Source organism: Lichenostomus cassidix, chromosome 5 (assembly GCF_008360975.1).
Source record: "Lichenostomus cassidix isolate B80296 chromosome 5, HeHo_3.0, whole genome shotgun sequence".
NCBI lineage: Eukaryota > Metazoa > Chordata > Aves > Passeriformes > Meliphagidae > Lichenostomus > Lichenostomus cassidix.
In genome coordinates, this window is record NC_139486.1 from 26,746,816 (window position 1) to 26,758,913 (window position 12,098).

The 12,098-nt window shown below is 36.0% G+C and overlaps 1 protein-coding gene across 7 annotated transcripts in view; it reads left to right on the top strand.

Annotated features, from left to right (window-relative positions):
• The window catches only part of HEATR5A (HEAT repeat containing 5A), a 66,703-nt gene that overhangs the window by 28,319 nt on the left and 26,286 nt on the right, over positions 1-12,098 (top strand). For all 7 annotated transcript variants that reach the window (XM_085061937.1, XM_085061939.1, XM_085061940.1 and 4 more), the window contains 8 exons: positions 174-326; positions 1,023-1,122; positions 1,804-1,913; positions 6,610-6,773; positions 6,892-7,067; positions 8,490-8,595; positions 10,845-11,035; positions 11,464-11,623. In XM_085061937.1, the coding sequence (XP_084918063.1) occupies positions 174-326; positions 1,023-1,122; positions 1,804-1,913; positions 6,610-6,773; positions 6,892-7,067; positions 8,490-8,595; positions 10,845-11,035; positions 11,464-11,623 (1,160 nt within the window). The remainder of the gene's footprint in view (positions 1-173; positions 327-1,022; positions 1,123-1,803; positions 1,914-6,609; positions 6,774-6,891; positions 7,068-8,489; positions 8,596-10,844; positions 11,036-11,463; positions 11,624-12,098) is intronic.

The following is a 12,098-nucleotide window of genomic DNA, read 5'->3' on the forward strand; positions in this document are numbered from 1 at the left end:
ATAAAGTACCAAAACAGTAAATATTGGAGAAATTACGTGTGAGAAGGCTGGGAAAGTAGCATAAGGTTTTGTTCACTGCTCTAAAGATCTTGTGAACATAGAAAAAAAAAGGAATGAAAGAAAATTTCATTTTCTAATCCTTGCATTGGCATGACAACTGTCAACATTTACAGGTCCTGCAGTTGTCCAACATCATCTGCCACGAGTGCTGTTACTGTGGAAGTGCATCTTTCCATCATCTCCGAAAGACCTAGAAACAGAGAAGACACGAGGAGATTCATTTACCTGGCAAGTAACACTGGAAGGTCGTGCTGGTGCTCTCTGTGGTAAGCAGGATTTACTGTCTTTCTCTGCATATTTATAATTGGGCCGTTAGTTAATTTTTCCTTCTGAAAAAACAAGGAGACTTCCTATTGATTCTTTTTCATTAGACAGTAAAGACTATATTCACTCCCCAACAGATATGATTGTAAATCAATATTTGCATATATATATGTTTCATTTTTGTGAGAAAAAAAATCCGGGAGAATTTTCCCTCTTCTCCTAATCAGTTGATTTTTAACCAATAAATGATAACCAGGAAGGTTGCTTCTCTTGTTTAAGAAACATGCCACAATAATGACTGAAGACCCAAAGCAGGTTATGTTCTGTTTTTACAGTCCATTATATTTGGGAAATAGTGGTTCTGTTTCCTACCAGGTAACACACACTATGAACAAAATAGAATTGGTGAGTCATTCAAACATGTTTGTGAGAGTGGAACGACTTGGGTAATAATTACAATCAGGTAGTTGCAACTCTCAGCCAGAAAGCTGAGACACTGAAATGGTGCATCTGACTTTTTAAATTTGAGATTTTTATCCATTTCTTCAATTATTGACCAAAGTTGGGTTTTTTTGGTTTATTTTCTTCTACTTTTATACATTATTAGTGATGTAGTAATGTAATTACTTTGCTAATGTGATTTTTTTTTCTTCAAGATACCTCACACCAAGTAAATTGAAATCCAATTCCTTTTCTAGCTATTAAAAGCTTTGTTTCCCACTGTGCTGGTCTTCTTACGGATGAAGTTGTTCAGAGACTTCTTCCTCCTCTCCCAAGTGCTGTTGATTTATTGACACAGTAAGTATGTGTATAAAACAGTTACTTGAAAAGCTAGAGTAATTGTGCACTTTGTAAAGAACTTTATTTTCAAGGGACAAAAATCAGTTTATGTGTTTGCTGATTCCAGTCATGCAGGAAATCTAAGGAAGAAGTTCTTGCATGGATTTTTTTAAGTTAGTGTTTATGTACTGCTTTTAAAATTAAGCATATGCATTTGCATTTATATACCGTTATTTTTTATAAAATAATAAACAAAGTTCAAGAATATGCTTGGAGAGACATCTTTCAGACATGGATATTTTTTGTATAATTTAGATTGAGACCTAAGCTGGAAAGGGATTTTTAATCTTTAAAATTTTGCCTGTGGAATATAGAACAATTTAATGCATTTGAGCTCTAAACTCTAAGTTAGAGAAATATATCCACAAAAGTTTATTGTCATAAATATAGGTACAATCAAAGGAAATAGAAAGCCATGTTTATTTTTCTAGAAATAAATAAAAATAACGCTTGGAAATGGACAACAAACATTCTATCAGAATGTGTGAAATTGGTTTCCTTCTACTATATGCAAATCAAAACTGTACTTACAATATGTATAGATTTTTAAAGTATTCAGTAGAGTGGTACAAATGAAACTGGGGTGTTACATAAAACTTAAAGTTCCTACCATCTCTGATGTGCTTTTTATATTTTAAGGCTTTCTTCAATATACAAATCATATGGAAATTCCTTAAAAACACCATCAACGGTTTACAGACATAAGCTTTACGAATTACTAGCAGTATTGCCCCCAAAGGCCTACGAAGGTACGTATTTCCATACAGAGAGAAATCCATTAAAAATATGGATTTTGACCATGGGCTCATTTTTAAGTTTTTGTTCAACATATATTCAGCCAGCAAAAATTAGTTCCACCTTTTCTAAAAAACCAAATTTTATTCTCTCTATTTAAGTTTGATGAATTGTAGCAAAGTCACTGTAGTTTTGAAACACTAGTGTTCATGATCTTTTTTTCCCTTCTCCTAATACAAATACAGATCTCTGTTACAAATAGACACTTTTGCTTTATTTTTGGTCAAAATTTGAAGTTAGAAAATGTTTCAATTTCAAACTAGTTGAAAAATTTATTTTCTTTGATACCTGTTTTACTTTCCATTGAATCCTAAATCCCAAAGGTGTAATTTTAGCTTAAACTAATAGCATATAGTCCGTTGAAAGAATTAAATTTAATTGATTTAACTAAGCTTGTATTACAGATATATTAATCTGATCCTTTGCAGATTGTGGATAAAAGGTTTGTATTTGAAGAACAATTTCAACAAAATCTGGGGATTGGATTGACTTACTTTTTTATAGGAGGACATAATGAAAAAATCTAGGCTTCTAATCCATTACCTATGCACTGTAGTTGGATGGGTCTAACTTTTCAGCTAAAGTATTTAATATCTTTGTTGTCTTTAAATTGTTTGCTACACAGTAGTGTTTGGACTGCAGTAAGAACCACAGTGTTTTTGACAGCTGTAGAGAAGTACAGGGTATTCTTCAGGACAGAGACAATGTGAAGCAACCAGGCTCTAAATTAGTTGTGTCCTCTGTATCGTGGAGGGAATCCTTACTCAAATAATCTGCTCCATCTAGTGGTAACTGCTGAGTGAATTGGGACAAATCCCTGACCAATGCCTTAAAGCTATTGTCACATTAGAATTCTGTATATAATGTAGTGTAGTGTATAATACTCATTTGTTGACCTGAATTTAAAAGACTGAAAATTACACCTCCATCCCTGAGAGCAAGTTATTCGTTTTGGTTTTGTACCACAGTGGGGACATGTTGTAGAATACAAATATTTGGCTATGGGTGGATTTGGCAGTGTCTTGGTTCATTTGGGATTTTCACATATGTTCTAACTTCATTGAAAATATGCAGTATTTTGTAGCGTGGTTTGCAAAATGTGACTCTTGTGAGAGCAGCCTAGCTGAGGATGCTGCATTCTAGATCCAGTAAATTAAGAAAAAGGTTGAAAAGTTTGTTATAAATAAGTGGTCATGCTGCTGAAAGCTTTGAAAATAGCCTTAGAATCAAAACAGTAATTTGACAAGTGTAGTCTCAGAGGTGTCCACCTATGTGTAATACAGCAGTATGATAGTGGGGAAGGAATGGAAATATATACCTTGCAAGAACTTTTTTTAATATATTTTAATATATTGTGTCATTTAAAAATGCAATAGAAGTTTTCTAAGGTAAAACTTGAAACAAATACCATTCTTTCCATATTATTTCCAGTATGATAACTTCATGCAGAAGCTGTATGTCTTTGGAAATACTGGGATTTTCTAAAATAAATAGCATCACTGGGAAACCAAGGATAGTTTTTTCAATGTCTAGATTTAGTCATTATCAATGGGAACAGTATTAGGAGTACTCTTGTGTTGCACAGCATAGCACATTTTGCATGGCTCACTGACACACCGATTGAGAAACTTTCACCAGTTCATGGTTTTATTTCTTTTGTATTGGTTTTCTTCAATCCGGGTAGTTAGCCAGAGGATTGAAATCTGTAAGTTGTTTCTTTTTTAGAAAATTGGTGATGAAAGCATATACCAGGAGTTGTAACTCAAGCTTTTAGTATTTGCAGATAATGTGCAAAACTTGTTTTCTTTAGTACAAGAGGAACAAAACAAAATACTCAGGAAAGTAAACAGCAAAAAAGAGACTCTGTATTCATATACCCAAGCTTTGTCAATTCCTGCCTTTAGATTCCTGAGGCCTGAGATACTGGGACTTGTTTAGGCACTGCTTGGTCCTTTGCTGCTCACTTTCTGCCTCTTTGATGTTTCTTTTACTCCTTTCTGTCATCACAAAAATCACATCTGCTCAAACAGCAGAATTTTACAAAGTCTTACTGTGAGTATGGATGAATCATGACTCATTTTTGCATTATTTCAGCAATGACAGATAGGAGAACATATTGGGTAAACTTGACATGAGTGAAATACATTTAACATGTTTTAGTTGCTGTCTTCCATCACGTGTGAATGATTAAGACTTGTAATTTATTTGATCCAAAGTATGAGCTTGTTAATGTGGGGAAGGCTGGTTCTGTTTCTAAGATGACAAATCAAATTTGTGATGATTTTCATGTGTCATTAGCTTTGTGTTATAAAGTGTTCCTGTTTTCAAGGCTAAACATTTATTTCTTGTGAGATAAAAATTTTTATGTTGTTCAAAATGAAAATTTCGCAAAAATAATTTCAGTAGTTTGAATGCTATTAGATTCCTTGATGTTTTCTGTTGCCTGAAATGAATGTGTTTTGTCAGACAACTCATTAGGTTCCTTTTCATTCTTCAGCTTCTTTGTGCTTATTATGTTCCACTATCTAAACCATAAAATTGAATACAAGCATTCACTTCTCTTTCTTAATAGAATGAGATGAATAGCTAGAATGCTGAAACAGCATTCTGGCTTAAAATTTCAAACTGGCTTACATTGGGATAATTTTTTCTGAAGTGTTGAGGATTGCCAACTGCCTGGCACTAAAAGAAATGTTTACTTGGTTAAAAAATGCAGGGTGTCTCCATGAAATTTTATTTCAAAAGCTGTTTCTTTCATAGGAGGGGGATTTTAAAAATAGTTGTAATGACTAATAATGAAAGATTAGCTTCTAGTTGTTAACTGTTGTGGATTTTTTAAAGACTCAGTGTGTGAAAGGAATAGAAACTATCTGTGCACTTTGCAATACATTTCATAATGCAAACATTTTGCATTTAAATTTGAGTAAAGCATTTTGGAAAATATTACATACTTGTCTAATTAGTCAGGGAGGCAGGCTAAGCAACAGCTGCCTGCCAGGGAGAGAGGCTGATAGGATCAGGAGTTTGGTGGATAGGGGAGAGAAAGTCAGCTTCTCAGAACAGATTCTCTTTTCAGGAAGGGTTAAATAGCTGGTTGCAGCTACCAGCTCCAGCTATGGTAATAATTTCTGCTTGTGCTCATGAGGTGCTGATAACTGTGTTGTCCCTCTTTTTGGACCTTCCATGTGTTGAAAAATTATAAGCAACTTTAGTGCAAACATGTAATTGTGTGATCAACGAACAAGAAAACCAAATGAAAGGAATTGGGTATGTGGAGTTAAGTGCCCATCCCTTCCCCTTCCTGTCTTCTTAGTGCCGTTATTTCCCAATTGATGAGGACCTGACTTTTCAGTCTTAATACTCTGGAGATAAATTCTTATGTAACATTTGTATTAAGACTGTGTACATTCTTTAAGATCAGTTCTGCAGTGTTTCTCAACACAATTACAAACCAGTCCTTTCTTGTCACATGTGGTTCTGCACTGGAAATGTTCTCTCTCTCTCACTACAAAGATGAATTACCTAAATAATTAAATGTGTAGTTTTGTTGGTTTTGTCTTATGTACAGCCTTGTCAGAAATACTATGTGCAAAAATATGTGAAAGTTTAAACTACTAGTGTAATTTATCTTAATGTAACCTACAATAAACTCCTCCTGCTTTGAGCTTTGCATGCAAACTCCTAAAACAGGGGACTGCATTCATCAGCTTTTGGTTATTTATCAAACCTATGGATGTTTTAAGTTACTTCTGCTTGCCAAGTCCAAGTATTCCTTTGGGATTACATAATACATTCCACAGCATTAATTTTCAGGAAATGGAAGAAAATATGGCTGTGTTCATAACTGCACTTTCCCTTCTACTTTATTTGTAAATGTAACTAATTTACTAGACTATCAGTTGTATGGCATAATGCCTTCTGTAAAGGTAAAAGTCTCTGTTTTCCAGCTTCTAAATTGCTGTGTGTGCTTAGTTTGCTTATGCCAGGTACTGCTCTGTGTTTTCCCTTCTGTATTAGTTTGAAAACAAGCGAGTGGGAGATGACAAGTCAGGATTATAATTTAATAGGAAAATCAAAAATAAATGCAATAATACAAGAAAAAAAAAGATCCTGACAGAGTCAGGTACAACCTGACACCCTGCTGGTCAGGGTGGTGGTAGCAGTCCAAGTGAAGTAGTTCAGTTGAAGGAGTGATCCTGTGGAAGGTTTGGTCTCTTCCTGAAGGTCCAGGGGTAGCTCTTGTCCTCTGGGAATCCAGTAAGCAGGGCTGCCTGAGCTGTTCAAGAGCCCAGGTTATATCCAGGTGGGAATGCTTGGCTCCTCCCTCCTGGGTGGAACATCTCACAATAGGATGAGATAATCCCAAGAGTCACTCAGTGGTTTCTTGGTAGCCCGTTGATTGTTATCAGGGGTGAGTCACAGCAGGAGATAACAACCAGTGCCCCACAGCTTCTGGTAATAGAGTAATAAATACATCTATATTGCAACCTAGGACATCCTCTAACAGAGAGTCTTCTCTAATTAACTATATGAAGATTAAAGAGAAATGTTAGATGAATGTTACTATTTCAGTATAAACATGTTGCTGCCAAAGTTGCTTGTGGCAAGTAACTAACCAAGCGTTTTGAATATTTTTTCTTTAATTTAAAGGAAACTTCTGTGCTGTTCTAAAAGAGTTAGTGACTGACTTGACTGTCCCAGATAGCCAGATTGATGCCTCTACATTCTTGCTTCCACCCCTTTGTCATGAGAATGATCTCCTTTTACTTGGCCCCTTACTGCAGGAGACTGACCACCGATTTATTGAAGAGCAGGTACTTTTTGTTCTATTTTAAAGATAGTATTGTATTTTCATACAGTTGGAGTTATTTGGGTCAGTGCTCATTTAGACTTGGTCAAAAGTATGACTACCACTTTTTTTCCTTGTTACAGCTCCTTTTAGGTAACAGCATAGGTGGTGGCAGCCTGGAGTATGACCCTTACTCAATTTATGAGAAATTTGCAAAAGGGGATTCAGTACCTAAACCTCTACCTCCTGCATTATCTGTTATCAGTGCAGCAACTCGACTTTTTGGAGTTATGTTTTCCCACATAACAGAGTCTCACAGGTAAGGTAGTAACTGTAACTGCTGGATAATTTAGGAGATGTTGTAAGATGGTCACAGTGTTTGACACTGAATGCAGAAGAAAACAATTCTGAAAAAATTGCATATGTGGACTCTGTAAACCATTTGAATAGCATAATCCAGACCAACAAATTATTGGACTTTTCTCTTTAAAGTTACTGACAACAAAAAGGCATATCCAGCAAGAGGTTACTATCATAGCATATTCTGTGGACCAAGAAAAATAATGTTTTGTTTTGATAGCCAGATCAAAATGGAAGCTATTTTGAGAGATATTACACAATTTTTTTGGTGCTTAATACATAATTACTAAATGCCTTAAAACCAAAGAGAGATAAAAGGGGTAGGAAGGTGCAGGATAAAGAATCCTCGTTCTGCCTCATTCTTTATAAAAAGTGGATGGGAAGAAACAAGACTGCATGTCTTAACACAATTCTGTCAAGATACAAGAATGGTTGAAAGGGATCAAAAACTTCTCTTGGGTTTTTGTCTATGTATTTTCTCACTGCATACATGGCATTTTGGTTTCTTTCACATTTACAAGCACACTGATAGCATGCTAAGACATAAAATTCCTGAAGATTTTTGCATGTGGTTGCTTCTTCTCTATGCTGCTGGTAATATTTTTGAATGCAGCTTTAAAACAGATAGATTATTTCCAAATTAAACAGCTCTAAATTTTCAAAGCCAGCTGTAGTTAGACCTCAGACCACGATCATTGTAGCTGGTGATGGTTTTGTAGTTTCCTGTGTGGGATGAGTGCTTAGTCTTGATGAGTCCTGAGTCTTGATGTCTTCACTACTTTGAATGCTTGGGATTTAGTGTAAGTTCCAGGCAGCTGCTTGTATATGACAATACCTGCCAATAAAATTGCCACATGATTTATTTGTTCTTCTGACCTGCCTTTACTTGTTTACTCTGTCTTCATTGGCTGCTTTTATTTTGGATTTTTTTTCTCTTTGGTTTTTTTGCCCCATCACCAGCTTGCTGGTTGGTTTTCTTCACCTGTTTCTCAAAACCTGAATTAATTGCTGAAGACAAATGCATTTTCATTTTATGTTTCTTTTGCCCCCTCCTTTCTCAACTGTAAGTCAAAACACATTATTCCCATATATAGTTCCTTTTAATAATGTCTGTTCAATGTTACTTAGATACAAGTGATTATCCATGAATACATATAAGGAAACAAATGTAAAAAATGTTCATGTTCATAAAAATGGAATGCACAAATTTTTTTTGTAATATACAGGGATGTTACTTGAAGAAGAATGCTCAAGAGTGAATTTGTTCCACATCTGTTTCTATAATATATAGGTTTTGTTATGGGTTTTGAAATAAAATAAAAATGCTTGATTTTTTTCCTTCATTTTCAATTCGGTGATTTCTTTTCTGTTTTTGTTTAAGGCTCCAGGTATTAGAACAGTTGTTGAATTCCATAAAGCAAACAAAAGGATCTCGACAGCAAATAGTGCAACTGCATGTTGTGTCAGCCTTTGCTACTTCCTTAAAGGTAAGTCTGCAATCTGCTCTCTCTCTTTCTCTCTCCTTTGTTTCCTCTCCTTTATTTTTCTCTCTCTCTCTCTGTTACTAAACCATAGCATCTCCTGGTTCAAATAGATCAATTGCTGTGGTTTAAACCCAGCCACACAGCCATTTGCTCACTCCCCCCACAGTGGGATGGGGAAAAGAATCGCAAGAGGAAAGGTGAGAAGACTCCTGGGTTGAGATAAAGACAGTTTAATAGGGAAAATAAAAGCCATGCACACAAGCAAATCAAACCAAGGAATTAATTTCCTACTTCCCATCAGCAGGCAGATGTTCAACTGTTTCCAGGTAAACAGGGCTCTACCATGCCTAGCAGTCACTTGTGAAGACAAAAACCATCCCTCCAAACATCCCCTTGCCTCCTCCCAGCTTTGTATGCTGAGCATGATTCCATGTTAAAGGAAGAGCCAGGGCCTGAGCATTCTCACACTGTTCAAGGAGTGGCACACAGACCACTCAAGACTTTAGCTGCTGTGACCAGAGCCCCTTTGCAGCGGGCAGCTCCAGTGAGCAGACAGGTGTCCCTTTTGTCTCGTCATTGTCACATACACTCACTTGCAGGTGTGCTTCCTCCTCCTTCCATCCTGACTCTGGATGGAAGGTAGCAGAATGTCAGGCATCAGATTTATGAAAAAAATTATTTAATTAGAGTTACACAGCAGCAGGTCAGCTCAAGATGGGTACCTCTGGAGAGGGCCTCAGAACAAAAATCCCTAGGAAATGATACCCTTCTGACTTACTCGCCTACCCTTCATATGCTCTTTATGTGCCTTGCACGTGTCCCTTGGTCCAATGGTGAGTTTTGGTCAGGGATCTTCTAATATGTTATTGGGGTTCTTTCCCTGTGTCTGTGCAGGTAGGTGGTTCTTGAGGGAATTGCAGCTTCTGTTGCCAGCTGTAATCTCCTGATCTTCTGGTTTGTGTTTCTGATGCATCTGCTCTCTGGCAGAGCATGGGAAACTAAAAAAACCCTAGGTTTAGGACAAATATTTCCTAACAACAATCAAAACATTAGTGTGTTATCAATGCTCTTGTGCTAAAGACAAAACACAGCATTGTACCTACTAGGAAAGTTACTCAGAAAATTAATTCAATTCCAGATGAAAACATCTCTAGGTGTAAGTTAAGAGCTATCAGCCTAAGGCTTCATCTAATCCAGCTACTCATGCTGAGCCAGTAAAGCCAGGCAAACAACATCCTCCCAGCTCCTTGTGCACCCCCACCCTGCTCACTGGTGGGGTGGCACAAGAAGCAGAAAAAGCCTTGGCACTGTGTAAGCACTGCTCAGCAATAACAAAAACATCTCAATATTGTCAATCCTGCATTCAGCATAAATCCAAAACATATGGTCTCATGCTAGCTACTGTGAAGAAAACTAACTGTACCCCAGTCCAAACCCACACACTACACAGAAGTTCTTGTTTTGGTTAACAATCAAGGTGATCAGTCATGTTTTCTATGATGATGTATTGTTTTGTGATGTCATAGCTTTCTTGAGTGCAAAGGAATTACTGTTTAATTTTTCCCCTTTTTTAATATTAATTTTAGGTAAACTTATTCTAGCATGCATTCTAGTGTCATTCAAATAAGAGAGATACAGATAAATTCTTTTTGTATCATTTCTGTCTTTGTCACTGTCTCTTTCATATTTCTTACTGTATAAATAAGAAAGTAACAATTGGTGAAATAAAGTGATCTCATAATTACCTGCTATTTGTTGGTTTTCCCTGATGCTTTATTTGTATTTTCCTCTGTTCATATGCAGTTTTCATTCTTCTCTTATGCAAAATGTTTTCAGAATAGGCAAGAACTTCTATTGTACACTATTTGTATAATCCAGATAACTGCTGGAGCTTTTGCTCATGCTCTTATTTAGGACTGAGATTTTTCTCTGGGTCATCCTGTTCTCATTGGTTTTCTTCTTGATATTATTTCCTGAATTTTATGTTAATACCTTGGGTTTTTTTTGTTTTACTGCAATCTATTCAGTATGCCCTAAAATCATAATGTTGATATTATAACGTTGTGCTGTGATGTACACTTATTTGAGGTTAGATGTCTAACTCTCAAAACAGCAATTAGAAAGAGAGGAATTCCTCAGACAAAGGGGAAGAAAATAAAAATCCTTCAGCAAGTCTTGTATTTTTTTGCATGACTGACAGAAAAGCACACTCTGATTACTGTCTGTTTGATATATTTAATATCTGTTTTTAGCACTTGGCTAACTGCAAGGGAAGTTTAGGTTCAGAAGAAGTTAGAAGATCTGCCCTGATGTTGGTAATGAGTGCCTTGGAAAGCAATAATCCACTTCTAAGATGTGCTGCTGCAGAGTGTTTGGCCAGGTTGGCACAGGTGGTTTCCGACAGTGCCTTCACTGCTGGGTTAGTGCAAGTCAGTTTTGACAAGTAAGTTTAAAATAAGCATGAAAAGTTACTCTTTGTGTTTATAGGAATATTTGATAAACCTAACTGATTCCTGTTATGATAATTTTAAAAGGTAGTTCCTTCATGAATTTGATGTCACTTAAGAAATTAACAGGAAAAAGCACTGCCTGAGTTATGCATGTATTTCTTAGTTTAAGACTGTCTAAGTAAGCATGTAGACTTTCAAATTAATTAAATTGGCTGCTGTTCTAGCAGCATCATTCAAGTGTATCTAAAATATTTTGGTGCTTTCTTTAAATAAGAGACAATATATGAACTTAGAATCTTGGCATTACAACAGTGTCTAATAAAATTTTTTGCTGATTATATACCAGAAATTTCATTTGTAGATGTGCATATTACAAAGTAAGTCTTGGTGATTAAACTAACAGCTTTCTTTCAATTACTAGGCTAAAATCTGCTAGGGATGTGGTATCAAGAACAGGTCATTCTTTGGCTCTGGGATGTCTGTATAGGTACCTAGGAGGAATAGGTTCTACTCAGCACCTGAATGCATGTGTTGGAATCCTTTATACTTTATCTCAGGACAGTACGTCTCCTGATGTACAGGTACTTGTCACTTGTATAAAAATATTATGTTACAAATTAATTGAATTATATTCTGGAGTATAAGGTTCTTTATCTTGTAAGAGTAGCACTTCACAACCTCTTAGATATACCTCACAGGTAACGGCTGGAGCAGCAAAGGCAATGCTCAAAATCCACCTTCAACAACTTCCATAGCAAGAACTATGATTAAATATGAGAGTTTCTTATTCAATGATCTCCGAGACTGATAAGGCTTGCTTCAAAAACAGTGTCTCATGTTTTAGGGATTGATTCATTTCACATTTACCTATATCTTTGACTAGATAATATTTAGGGTGTTTTGTTTATGAGGGTTTTTTTGTTGTTGTTTGTGTCAGGTTTTGTCTCTTCTACAGTGTTTACCTCACAGCATGTTTTGTTGCAAGGTCATATAGTAAATAACAGGGATTTGTAGCCTGAATGCTATAGAAGTTGGTGGGTGTATATCCTTGAGTAA